The sequence below is a fragment of the Salmo salar genome, chromosome ssa23, assembly GCF_905237065.1.
Source record: "Salmo salar chromosome ssa23, Ssal_v3.1, whole genome shotgun sequence".
NCBI classification, from domain to species: Eukaryota; Metazoa; Chordata; class Actinopteri; order Salmoniformes; family Salmonidae; genus Salmo; species Salmo salar.
The window spans coordinates 47,280,726-47,292,710 of NC_059464.1; the positions used below are offsets into that span (position 1 = coordinate 47,280,726).

Below are 11,985 nucleotides of genomic sequence, written 5' to 3' on the forward strand. Positions count from 1 at the left end.
CAGCCTTTCTATGGAGTTTTTCCTAGCCACCGTGCTTCTACACCTGCATTGCTTGCTGTTTGGGGTTTTAGGCTGGGTTTCTGTACAGCACTTTGTGACATCAGCTGATGTAAGAAGGGCTTTATAAATACATTTGATTGATTGTTTCAATTAACAGGTGTGCCTTGTTGACATACATATCAGCCCTCTCATTGGATAGAATGGTCACACCTGATCTCGCCTCATCCTGCCTGCCTTCCATCTTTGAGGACATGTATTTCCATTGTTAGAGCGGTCACTCAAATATCTTGTCAATATAATAGACAATCTGCTAAAACCAAGCTATGAAGGTTGTGCTGTTTGTTTTGGAAATTATGCTCTGTATATGGTCAAATCATAACATCAACATTCTTTCTGGGCAACATTTTTATTAAGAAATGTGAGTGGGGGAAATCCATAATGTCAACACAGTGCATGAGGGCCTTGCAAGTTGCATTAAATAGGACACATTTAAAAAATAAATGTAGACAAAAACACTCCAGTATCCATGCATTTGTAGTTTTATTTTCTTCCTAATTAATATGCCTTTTAACATTTACTGGCTGCAATGTAAAGTCAATATTCCGTCTCCAAGTATGTGATTGTGTATGAGAGGCGAGAGAGGCTGAACAGCTTTAAGTAGCTGGCAGAAAGAAAGAGGAGCAACAGTGTGGAACATTGCCCTGGTTTCAATGACACAGACGGGTAACAATGAATGCTGGCTCGTTGTTCAGGTAGGCCCTATCTCTGTGTCATTTTACAAATTACCTTGTTGAAGACGTATAGGTTTCTGTCACAACAGAGCAAAAATTAGTAGCCTGAATCCAAACTCAGTTGTTCCATTTCACGTCACGGTTTCAGTCTCTAAATGGAAACCAGCTGAGCCTTATTTCCATAAGGAGGCAATACAAAGAAGCATGATTGAATTAAACACTGTAAACTATAAATAATATCTTAAGTAACGATCATGCAACATCTGTGAATTGTAACTGCACTGTTATCTGGACTAGTCTGAAGTTGTTCTGTGGTGATTATGACACGGTATATGTTGTGGTATCTTCATGCTGTTGTCGTGTTGTTATTTACTTAGTAGGCCCAGTAAAAATTACCCCTCAGAGATTAATACAGTTTTATTGAATTGGATTTAATTGAATCTTTTATAGGTGAGAGGTTGTCCTGTACGAGTCCGGGTGCCAGTCGGTTAAATCCTTTATTTGTTCTATCAGTTTTGGTTACAGGTACAATATTCATGTCAAATTGTAAGTGAATAAAACCTGTACCCTTGGAAAAGAAAAACTGTTAAGAAATACAGAGTTTAATAATAAATAACACATTCAGTATCAACAGGAGAAAAAATAAAAAAAATAAAAAGTGGGCTTCCCTCATAGTTTTGATGTCTTCACTATTATTCTGCAATGTAGAAAATAGTAACAAATAAAGAAAACCCCTTGAATGAGTAGGTGTATCCAAACTTTTGACTGGTACTGTACATATATTTTACATTTACATTTTAAATACATATTTTACATACATGGTACTTTTATACACTGCTAAAAAAATAAAGGGAACACTTAAACAACACAATGTAACTCCAAGTCAAGCACACTTCTGTGAAATCAAACTGTCCACTTAGGAAGCAACACTGATTGACAATAAATTTCACATGCTGTTGTGCAAATGGAATAGACAACAGGTGGAAATTATAGGCAATTAGCAAGACACCCCCAATAAAGGAGTGGTTCTGCAGGTGGGGACCAGAGACCACTTCTCAGTTCCTATGCTTCCTGGCTGATGTTTTGGTCACTTTTGAATGCTGGCGGTGCTTTCACTCTAGTGGTAGCATGAGACGGAGTCTACAACCCACACAAGAGGCTCAGGTAGTGCAGCTCATCCAGGATGGCACATCAATGCGAGCTGTGGCAAGAAGGTTTGCTGTGTCTGTCAGCGTAGTGTCCAGAGCATGGAGGCGCTACCAGGAGACAGGCCAGTACATCAGGAGACGTGGAGGAGGCCGTAGGAGGGCAACAACCCAGCAGCAGGACCGCTACCTCCGCCTTTGTGCAAGGGGGAGCAGGAGGAGCACTGCCAGAGCCCTGCAAAATGACCTCCAGCAGGCCACAAATGTGCATGTGTCTGCTCAAACGGTCAGAAACAGACTCCATGAGGGTGGTATGAGGGCCCGACGTCCACAGGTGGGGGTTGTGCTTACAGCCCAACACCGTGCAGGACGTTTGGCATTTGCCAGAGAACACCAACATTGGTAAATTGCCACTGGCGCCCTGTGCTCTTCACAGATGAAAGCAGGTTCACACTGAGCACATGTGACAGACGTGACAGAGTCTGGAGACGCCGTGGAGAACGTTCTGCTGCCTGCAACATCCTCCAGCATGACCGGTTTGGCGGTGGGTCAGTCATGGTGTGGGGTGGCATTTCTTTAGGGGGCCACACAGCCCTCCATGTGCTCGCCAGAGGTAGCCTGACTTCCATTAGGTACCGAGATGAGATCTTCAGACCCCTTGTGAGACCATATGCTGGTGCGGTTGGCCTTGGGTTCCTCCTAATGCAAGACAATGCTAGACCTCATGTGGCTGGAGTGTGTCAGCAGTTCCTGCAAGAGGAAGGCATTGATGCTATGGACTGGCCCGCCCGTTCCCCAGAACGGAATCCAATTGAGCACATCTGGGACATCATGTCTCGCTCCATCCACCAACGCCACGTTGCACCACAGACTGTCCAGGAATTGGCGGATGCTTTAGTCCAGGTCTGGGAGGAGATCCCTCAGGAGACCATCCGCCACCTCATCAGGAGCATGCCCAGGCGTTTTAGGGAGGTCATACAGGCACGTGGAGGCCACACACACTACTGAGCCTCATTTTGACTTGTTTTAAGGACATTACATCAAAGTTGGATCAGCCTGTAGTGTGGTTTTCCACTTTAATTTTGAGTGTTACTCCAAATCCAGACCTCCATGGGTTGATAAATTGGATTTCCATTGATTATTTTTGTGTGATTTTGTTGTCAGCACATTCAACTATGTAAAGAAAAAAGTATTTAATAAGATTATTTATTTCATTCAGATCTAGGATGTGTTGTTTAAGCGTTCCCTTTATTTTTTTGAGCAGTATATAAAGCAGTCACATCACAGTAATACATTACCAAACAAACTCTTTAATCCCCTCAGCCAATCCCCTCAGCCACTCACCTATCACCATAGACCACCTTCATTTGGTTTCCATGCGCCATATATTTTTCAATTGTGCTGTGATGTTTTACACCATTTTTTAAACCTTTCTAATCATACAGTATCCACAGATTGCGAGCTAAAGATGAGTATTATTATATTATATTATTTATTGACTGACTACGGCTTTCCAAATTGCCCAACACTGCTATTTGTAAGGTTAATTTTAAGTGAATTTTGTGATTTGTTTTTTAACACCTTCCTGAACATGTGACCAGAAACAAGCTACATGGGGCCAATATCAGAATGAATGATATAGTGATTCTGTCTCTTCGCAGCAACATCTACAGAGCTGAGATTGTTGTATATATATAGCATTCTGTTGGGGGAAAGAATTGTATATAATCATTTAAATGTAAAAACTTTAAGTGTTGAATCAAGTGTTGTTTTTTTGTACCAGTTCATAAACCATGTGCCATGGAATTGAAAATCGAAAAATCTCTTCCCATTTATTTTGTCACCTGTATGACGTAGCTGTCAACATTTTATCCGCAAATGAAACTGGTATATTTTTCTGTTTATTCCAATTCCTTTCAGCCAATTTGTATCTTTAATATATGGCAGGCAAACAAGTTCCCTACCTTTTCCCTTTTCCACTTGCCTCCTCCATTTTTGTGGTAATGCTGCAATCAGTTGTCTGTAAGTTTGGATTAAGCAGACATTCCCATATATTTTCGATAGCTGCCTATGTGACATAACTCCTCCGTTTATATTCATAATATAATTAATAAATATAATACCAATTTTTAAACACTTTTTCCATAAAGAATGTTTTTTTATTAATCAGTATATTTCAGTTTAACCATAACATTTGTTGTAATATTTGTTCTCTTTTCTGTAGGATAAAACTGAAATTGTAACCAGCTTTTATTGCTTGTTTAAGAAAGGGTGATACTTTAAACAACATTTATTTTTCAATTATTCGTAAATGAGAAGTTGTAATCTGTATAAAGGCAAAAAGGCAATTTTTGAACAAAGGACTTCACACAAAATGTATTTTTCAATTATTCGTAAATGAGAAGTTGTAATCTGTATAAAGGCAAAAAGGCAATTTTTGAACAAAGGACTTCACACAAAATGTATTTTTCAATTATTCGGAAATGAGAAGTTGTGTTTAAGTATAACTTATATATGAGTGAAGGTTTAAAGCTTTAATTTTTTAAAATAATTATAGCCTCCCAAACTCATATTCATTATATCAATAGGCACGTTTACTTTTGTCTGGCTTAGCATTCCAAATAAAAATGAATTTGTATGATGATTTAAAAAATGAGTCATCTGGAGTAGGCAGTGCCATTAGTAAGTAAGTAAACTGTGATAGGACCAAAGAGTTAATCAATGTGATTTTTCCATAAATAGACAAGTATTTACCTCTCCATGGTTGCAGAATCTTATCTATTTTTGCTAACTTTCTATTGAAATTGCTTGTAGTAAATTCATTTATATTTTTTGAGATCTGAATACCAAGTATGTCTACCTCACCATCCACCCATTTTATTGGTAAACTACAAGGTAGTGTAAACACTGTATTTTTTAACGATCCAATACATAATATGGTACACCTGTCATAATTAGGTTTCAATCCAGAGGCTAGAAAAGTGATCAAGATCTTCAATGAGACTGTGCAGGGATCCAGATTGCAGACTTAAGAAAAAACTAGAGTCATCGGCATACATTGACAATTTAGTTTGTATCCCCTGGGTTTCTAACCCCTTGATGTTCTTGTTGGATCTATATTTTAATAGCTAGCATTTCAATGGCCATAATAAATAGATATGGAAACAACGGACAGCCTTGTTTTACTCCTCTTAAATCTCAATACTTACTGACAAGTAACCATTATTTATTATTTTAGTTCTAGGGTTGCGGTACATTACTTTAATCTATTGTCAAATAAAATACAATTGTATAAGAGTTTCACAGAAATTAAAGTAATCCAGGCATTTATATATAAATTATAGTCATACTTTATTAAACACCTTTTCAAAATATGCTATGTTGAACAGGCCTGGTATCTTCGATGTTTCATAATGTTCAATTGTTTCAAGTAATTGTATATTATCTCCAATATATCGTCCATGATCAGGATTAACAATATCTGGTAAAAAAAAAAAATTTATTCTATGTGCTATGCATTTCGCAAGGATTTTCTCATCACAACATTGAACTGTAAGAGGCCTCCAGTTTTTTTAAATGGACTAGATCTTTATACTTATCACCTTGGTCCTGTTTTAGTAGTAATGAAATCAGACGTTCTTGTTGAGAACCTGAAAGTCTACAATTTTTATAGGAGTAATTAAAACGTGCTAACAAGTTTCTGTTAATTATTTTTGGTATCATTTCTATGTTGAAGTTTCAAGAAAATGTTTATACATTTTTCCCAATTTTCCATCCAATTCGCTTTATTTTTGTAATATATTACACTTGATCGTTCTTGAATAAGTACCTCCTTTTCTTTTGTTTTTCCTCTAACCTATTTTGTGCCTCTATAGTACAGTTTCCATTACCATCTACCTGCACTGTTACTTCCTCTATTTCAAGGCTAATCTGAAAACAGGACTCCCTAAATTTTATCAGCATATCGAATGCGCTACCTGGGCGGAAAAAATCCTGGACCATTGTTACTCTAACTTCCGCGACGCATACAAAGCCCTGCCCCGCCCTCCTTTCGGAAAATCTGACCATGACTCCATTTTGTTGCTCCCAGCAACAAAATGGGGGGTTATTTAAGATACTGTTTGAAGAGGTAGGGTTTCAGATGTTTTCAGAAGATGGGCGGGGACTCTGCTGTCTGAGCTTCAGGGGGAAGCTGGTTCCACCATTGGGGTGCCAAGACAGAGAAGAGCTTGGACTGGGCTGAGCGGGAGCTGCCCTTCCGTAGGGGTGTGAGGGACAAGAGACCTGAGGTGGCACCTTCAGGCTGAGGCTATCCATTAACTACATATGTCACTGAGAGAGAGACAGAGAGACAGAGAGAGACAGAGAGACACCGGCAGACACAGAGACACAGAGAGAGAGAGAGAGAGACGGACAGACGGACAGACAGACAGACAGACAGACAGACAGACAGACAGACAGACAGACAGACAGACAGACAGACAGACAGAAAGACAGAGAGAAGGAGAAAGACAGAGATAAAGGCCAATAAACAACAAGATTTAAAGTGCCATAACCTACCAAAGAAAGGGATATGATAAAAGTAGATTGGTATTTGAGAAGGCCCCTATGCTATTCAGAATATCAGTCTCAATTCACTCCCTACCTCTCCCCCTGTAACCAAGATGTGGGAATATCCACTACACAGCAATAGGCGATTAACATTGAAGAGTTAGGGCCAAGGGAAAGGGGTTGGGAGTGATTTAGGATCGGCTGAATGATTGCAAACGTACCGCTTAGAAGAACACTGGAGGTCCATCTTCTATAGGTTGTTATTTGCATGTCCATTTGAATGTAGCCTATAGATGTGATGTACAGTGCATTCGGAAAGTATTCAGACCCCTCGACTTTTTCCACATCAATCTACACACAATAACCAACAATTGACAAAGCAAAAACACTTTTTTTGTCGTTGAAATGTTTGCAAATTTATAAAAAATGTAAAACAGAAATACATTATTTACATAAGTATTCAGACCCTTTGCTATGAGACTCAACATTGACCTCAGGTGCATCCTGTTTCCATTGATCATCCTTGAGATGTTTCTACAACTTGATTTTAATCCACCTGTGCTAAATTCAATTGATTGGACATGATTTGAAAAAGGCACACGCCTGTCTATATAAGGTCCCACAGTTGACAGTGCAAAAACCAAGCCATGAGGTCAAAGGAATTGTCCGTAGAGCTCCGAGACAGGATTCCACTAGCATTCTGAACACCCCAAACACCTGCATTGATACTCAGACATCTCCAACGATGCAGCAGAGGCTTTACCTTCCATTAAGGTTTGGTAGTGAAGGAGTGTAGGAGATTCTGGAGGTGCTGTCAGTGCAGCTATAATTGATGGGGTCAGGAGTAGACACTGAAAGACAGAAGTGAACAAATCAAATCAAATCAAATGTATTTATATAGCCCTTCTTACATCAGCTGATATCTCAAGGTGCTGTACAGAAACCCAGCCTAAAACCCCCAAAACAGCAAGCAATGCAGGTGTAGAAGCACGGTGGCTAGGAAAAAACTCCCTAGAAAGGCCAAAACCTAGGAAGAAACCTAGAGAGGAACCAGGCTATGAGGTGTGGCCAGTCCTCTTCTGGCTGTGCCGGGTGGAGATTATAACAGCCATTAGGCTACATACTAGGCTACATACTAGCACATAGTTGAATACACATTAGGCTACATACTAGCAGAATTATCCAGAGGGACTTACAATAACTGTATTCAACTAAAGTAGGGTTAAAAAATTTACAAATAAAACATATCACAGTCATTGGAAAGTGAAACCTTTAAAGCCTTGTTCAGTGTGGAACGTTCAGACTTAACCCATTACCAATCTCTTCAGTAGAAGCGGTCACTCAGGTATTTTACTCACAATCCATTCTGTCTTTTGGAGGAAAACGTGAGGTCTGGCTCTGATGTCATAGCCTTAGAAGGCGGTATACAGTGACGCTTGGATGAATAAAACCTGGATCAATAATTCACAAAGGCTCTGAAGAACCACAGGAGTTTATTTCAATCATGGACAATAGAGCAGACAAAAGGGAGCGCCGCTCAGTGCAGGCAGGCCATTCACAACACAACACAATGCCATTCAAAACACTGGTGACTGGTGGGAGAGGCCTATTAGCCTACTTAAAAATAGGCCTAGATAAAATGTCAACAAAATCATTAAAGGGATGATGAACTCGTGGGTACCATTTTTATGTCTCTGTGTCCAGTATGAAGGAAGTTAGAGGTAGTTTCGCAAGCCAACGCTAACTAGCGTTAGCGCAATGACTGGAAGTGTATGAGTATCTGCTAGCATGCTAACAGATACCCATAGACTTAGAGTGATTGGTTATCTGCTGCTAGTAGATACCCATAGACTTTTTATTTTACCTTTATTTAACTAGGAAAGTCAGTTAAGAACTAATTCTTATTTACAATGACTGCCTACCCCGGCCAAACCCTAACCCGGACGACGCTGGGACAATTGTGCGCCGCCCTTTGGGACTCTTAATCACGGCCGGTTGTGATACAGCCTGGAATCGAACCAGGGTCTGTAGTGACACCTCTAGCACTGAGATGCAGTGCCTTAGACCGCTGCGCCACTCGGGAGCCCAGATTAAACGGGCATCAATGCCAAAATCCCAAAGTATCCCTTTAATTATTAAATCACAAAAACAAAACGAATTGAATAAATATGAATCATATCAATAGATAGCTATGTGAGTAGGATGGACACGGCTAATAGATAACTAACCTGGTGAATCTAGCCAGTGTGGCCAGACCGAGGACCCCTCCCAGTCCGTAAACACTGAGCAGTATGGCGTTGATGATGACGTCAGCATGCATCACGTACAGCTGCCATACCAGGAAGTAGACAGACAGCAGGGCCGTAGCCACCGTCATGGCCAGGTTAGCCCACATATAACCCTCCGTCTCCTGCAGGTTACCCCTCACACCTGGAAGGAGGTGGGTGGGTGGGGGAGGGAGAGACATAGCACGATGCCCTGAAGCAGTATTGGGTGATCCCGCGACAGCGGGAGAGGAAAATCATTTTGGGTATCTCAGATTTTTCTGGCAATTCTCACATAGGATCTTCATTGAGAGGAAGGATGTTTGAAAATCATTTGTACATTTGTTACAAGAATCACGATGAAAGTGTCCATTTTAGGCCCTTTATAGACCTATACATGGCTCCTGTAAGACTCTATGATCTGTGAACCGTACATGAATACAGACAACATCTAGTCATTATACTCCTTATAGTGTTCTCTAACATGTGGAGTATGTCTAGATAACAAAATAAAGAAATTCACAATAATGTATTAATTTATATAATGAAATATTAATATCTAAGTAATTTTGTTAATTTGAACACATATTTCCAAGGTGGGCTCTATGCTAATTCTGAAGGTATGATCCATTTTATGAGCAGCACCAACACAGTGAATGGGAAAATGGATTCAACAACACAGTGAATGGGAAAATGGATTCAACAACACAGTGAATGGGAAAATGGATTCAACAACACAGTGAATGGGAAAATGGATTCAACAACACAGTGAATGGGAAAATGGATTCAACAACACAGTGAATGGGAAAATGGATTCAACAACACAGTGAATGGGAAAATGGATTCAACAACACAGTGAATGGGAAAATGGATTCAAAGGGAACTCCCTCTGCTGGTCCAATCTAAAGGAGTGCTGTGATAGGTTTATGAGGGCTGTGATAGGTCATATCACTTAAGTGTACCAGAGAACATGTTTGAAGAGTATAATAATACAAACAATATGTATAAAAAATATATATATGAAAAAAAAGATATTGACATTAAGATTTTTTATGTTGAATAAGTGAAAGTGAAAGTGAAAATGTGTATTTCAGAATCTAGACATACTCCACATGTTAGAGAACACTATAAGGAGTATAATGACTAGATGTTGTCTGTATTCATGTACGGTTCACAGATCATAGAGTCTGACAGTATAATGACTAGATGTTGTCTATATTCATGTACGGTTCACAGATCATAGAGTCTGACAGTATAATGACTAGATGTTGTCTATATTCATGTACGGTTCACAGATCATAGAGTCTGACAGTATAATGACTAGATGTTGTCTGTATTCATGTACGGTTCACAGATCATAGGGTCTGACAGGAGGCATGTACAGGTTTAAAAATTGCCTAAAATTGCAAATTTCAAATGAAAAAAGCATTTCAAACATCCTTCCTTGCAATGAAGTTATTATGTGAGAATTTCCAGAAAAATCGGAGAGAGCAAAAATATTTTCCGCTCCCGCTGGCATGGAATCACCCTTTAAGAGGCTGAATGCCTTGCTCAAATTTCAGACCCCCACTACACCTCACCTCAGTAGAGTCAGACCCCCACTACAACTCACCTCAGTAGAGTCAGACCCCCACTACACCTCACCACAGTAAAATCAGACCCCCACTACACCTCACCTCAGTAGAATCAGACCCCCACTACAACTCACCTCAGTAGAGTCAGACCCCCACTACAACTCACCTCAGTAGAGTCAGAACCCCACTACACCTCCAGTCACCACAGTAGAGTCAGACCCCCACTACACCTCACCTCAGTAGAGTCAGACCCCCACTACAACTCACCACAGTAGAGTCAGACCCCCACTACACCTCACCTCAGTAGAGTCAGACCCCCACTACACCTCACCTCAGTAGAGTCAGACCCCCACTACAACTCACCTCAGTAGAGTCAGACCCCCACTACAACTCACCACAGTAGAGTCAGACCCCCACTACAACTCACCACAGTAGAGTCGGAGCAGCTCCAGACAAGCCATGAAGAAGAGCAGACCTAGATCCTGGGTTAGGAGGTCATCAGGGTAGCTCATCACACGACCTAGAGGACAGGCAGCAAACCAGAGACGGAGTCAAGACCAGAACTATCCGGCTCCAGATCACCTTGAGGCCAAGACCCTATCTATTGACAACAAGACCGCATATATGGTGGTTTCAAGTAGTCTCCGGACCAAGGACCATCTTTGCAACAGGCCTACATACAAATGTCTCTTTGTCTAGGTGTTTATGCTGCACAAAAAAACAGGGACAATAAAGATGTTCTGAACTGAATCAGAACAGTAGGTACACTCTACTAGAGTACATGACCTAACAAAACAGTGTAGTGTGCATGCAGAAGATTAGTCTCTCTCTCACACACAACAACAACAGTGTGCATACAGAAGATTAGTCTCTCTCTCACACAACAACAGTGTGCATACTGAAGATTAGTCACTCTCTCACACAACAACAGTGTGCATACAGAAGATTAGTCACTCTCTCTCTCTCTCTCTCTCTCTCTCTCACACAACAACAACAACAACAACAACACCAGCGTGCAAGCAGAAGGTGCCTCACTCTTGTAGATGATCATGCAGAGTGTAGAGAGGAAGTAGAAGACATAGTAAAGGGCTGTCAGGTACAGCAGGAGCTGGAGAGGAACAGACGATAGCTGGAGGTGGCGGTTAAGGGCGGATTTCATGATCTGTATCGTGTGTGTGTGTGTGTGTGTGTGTGTGTGTGTGTTCAATTCGTTTTAAAATATCCATTAATTTTTCATTCCAAGGGAAGAAACACCTTGACAGTATTTTTTTTAAACCTGTTGCTATGTCCATTGCTAGCTAGCTTTATTTTGAAAAGGATACGACAACAGCAGACTTGCCTGCAAGGAAATAAAACAATGTGTGAAATTCTGTGAACAAATATCAGTCCGTTTCTCACACACAACCGTATAAATACACACTATCTGTGGCAGCAGTAAATTAATCAGAATATGGGACTGTAAAATTATTAATCCGAAATGCATTTCAAATTCATAGTATCGTTTGAATTGCATCCGTGGCTATAGCAACGCGTCCTACCTGCTCTGTTCGCCGCCATGTTGAATGTTGTTTCTTCCTTCTTCACCAGTGGAGTTGTTGTCTGTATAACCAGCGGTTACATGTCTCCATCTAGTGGACTGGAAGGGGAAGTACAGGGCAAAAAAACACCCAAGGTCCTGTCACGTTAAATCGGGCATTGTAATTATCACAACACACACAAA

General features: G+C 40.5%; 1 protein-coding gene across 2 annotated transcripts; it reads right to left on the reverse strand.

Moving 5' to 3' along the window:
* Nucleotides 1-6,823: 6,823 nt before the first annotated feature.
* On the reverse strand, nt 6,824-11,864 carry LOC106584801 (transmembrane protein 80). 2 transcript variants are annotated; one of them, XM_014170398.2, is made up of 7 exons: nt 11,804-11,864; nt 11,588-11,604; nt 11,301-11,394; nt 10,693-10,785; nt 8,656-8,857; nt 7,786-7,862; nt 6,899-7,278 (listed from the first exon to the last, which is right to left on the reverse strand). In XM_014170398.2, the coding sequence occupies exons 1-6, from the start codon at nt 11,820-11,822 to the stop codon at nt 7,832-7,834; spliced, it is 456 nt and encodes a 151-aa protein (XP_014025873.1). In that variant the 5' UTR covers nt 11,823-11,864; the 3' UTR covers nt 6,899-7,278; nt 7,786-7,831. The 2 variants fall into 2 exon arrangements, with proteins under 2 accessions (XP_014025875.1, XP_014025873.1); XM_014170400.1 differs by lacking the exon at nt 7,786-7,862 and having other exon boundaries at nt 6,824-7,278.
* Between the last annotated feature and the right edge of the window lie 121 nt (nt 11,865-11,985).

What these genes read in the sequence shown, in the direction of transcription:
- LOC106584801 (XM_014170398.2), bottom strand. An exon ending in CTGCATGATCATCTACAAGA is followed by an intron (nt 10,786 to 11,300) that starts GTGAGGCACCTT and finishes CCTGTCCTCTAG; the next exon opens with GTCGTGTGATGAGCTACCCT. An exon ending in ACACTGGCTAGATTCACCAG is followed by an intron (nt 7,863 to 8,655) that starts GTTAGTTATCTA and finishes TATTCATCCAAG; the next exon opens with CGTCACTGTATACCGCCTTC.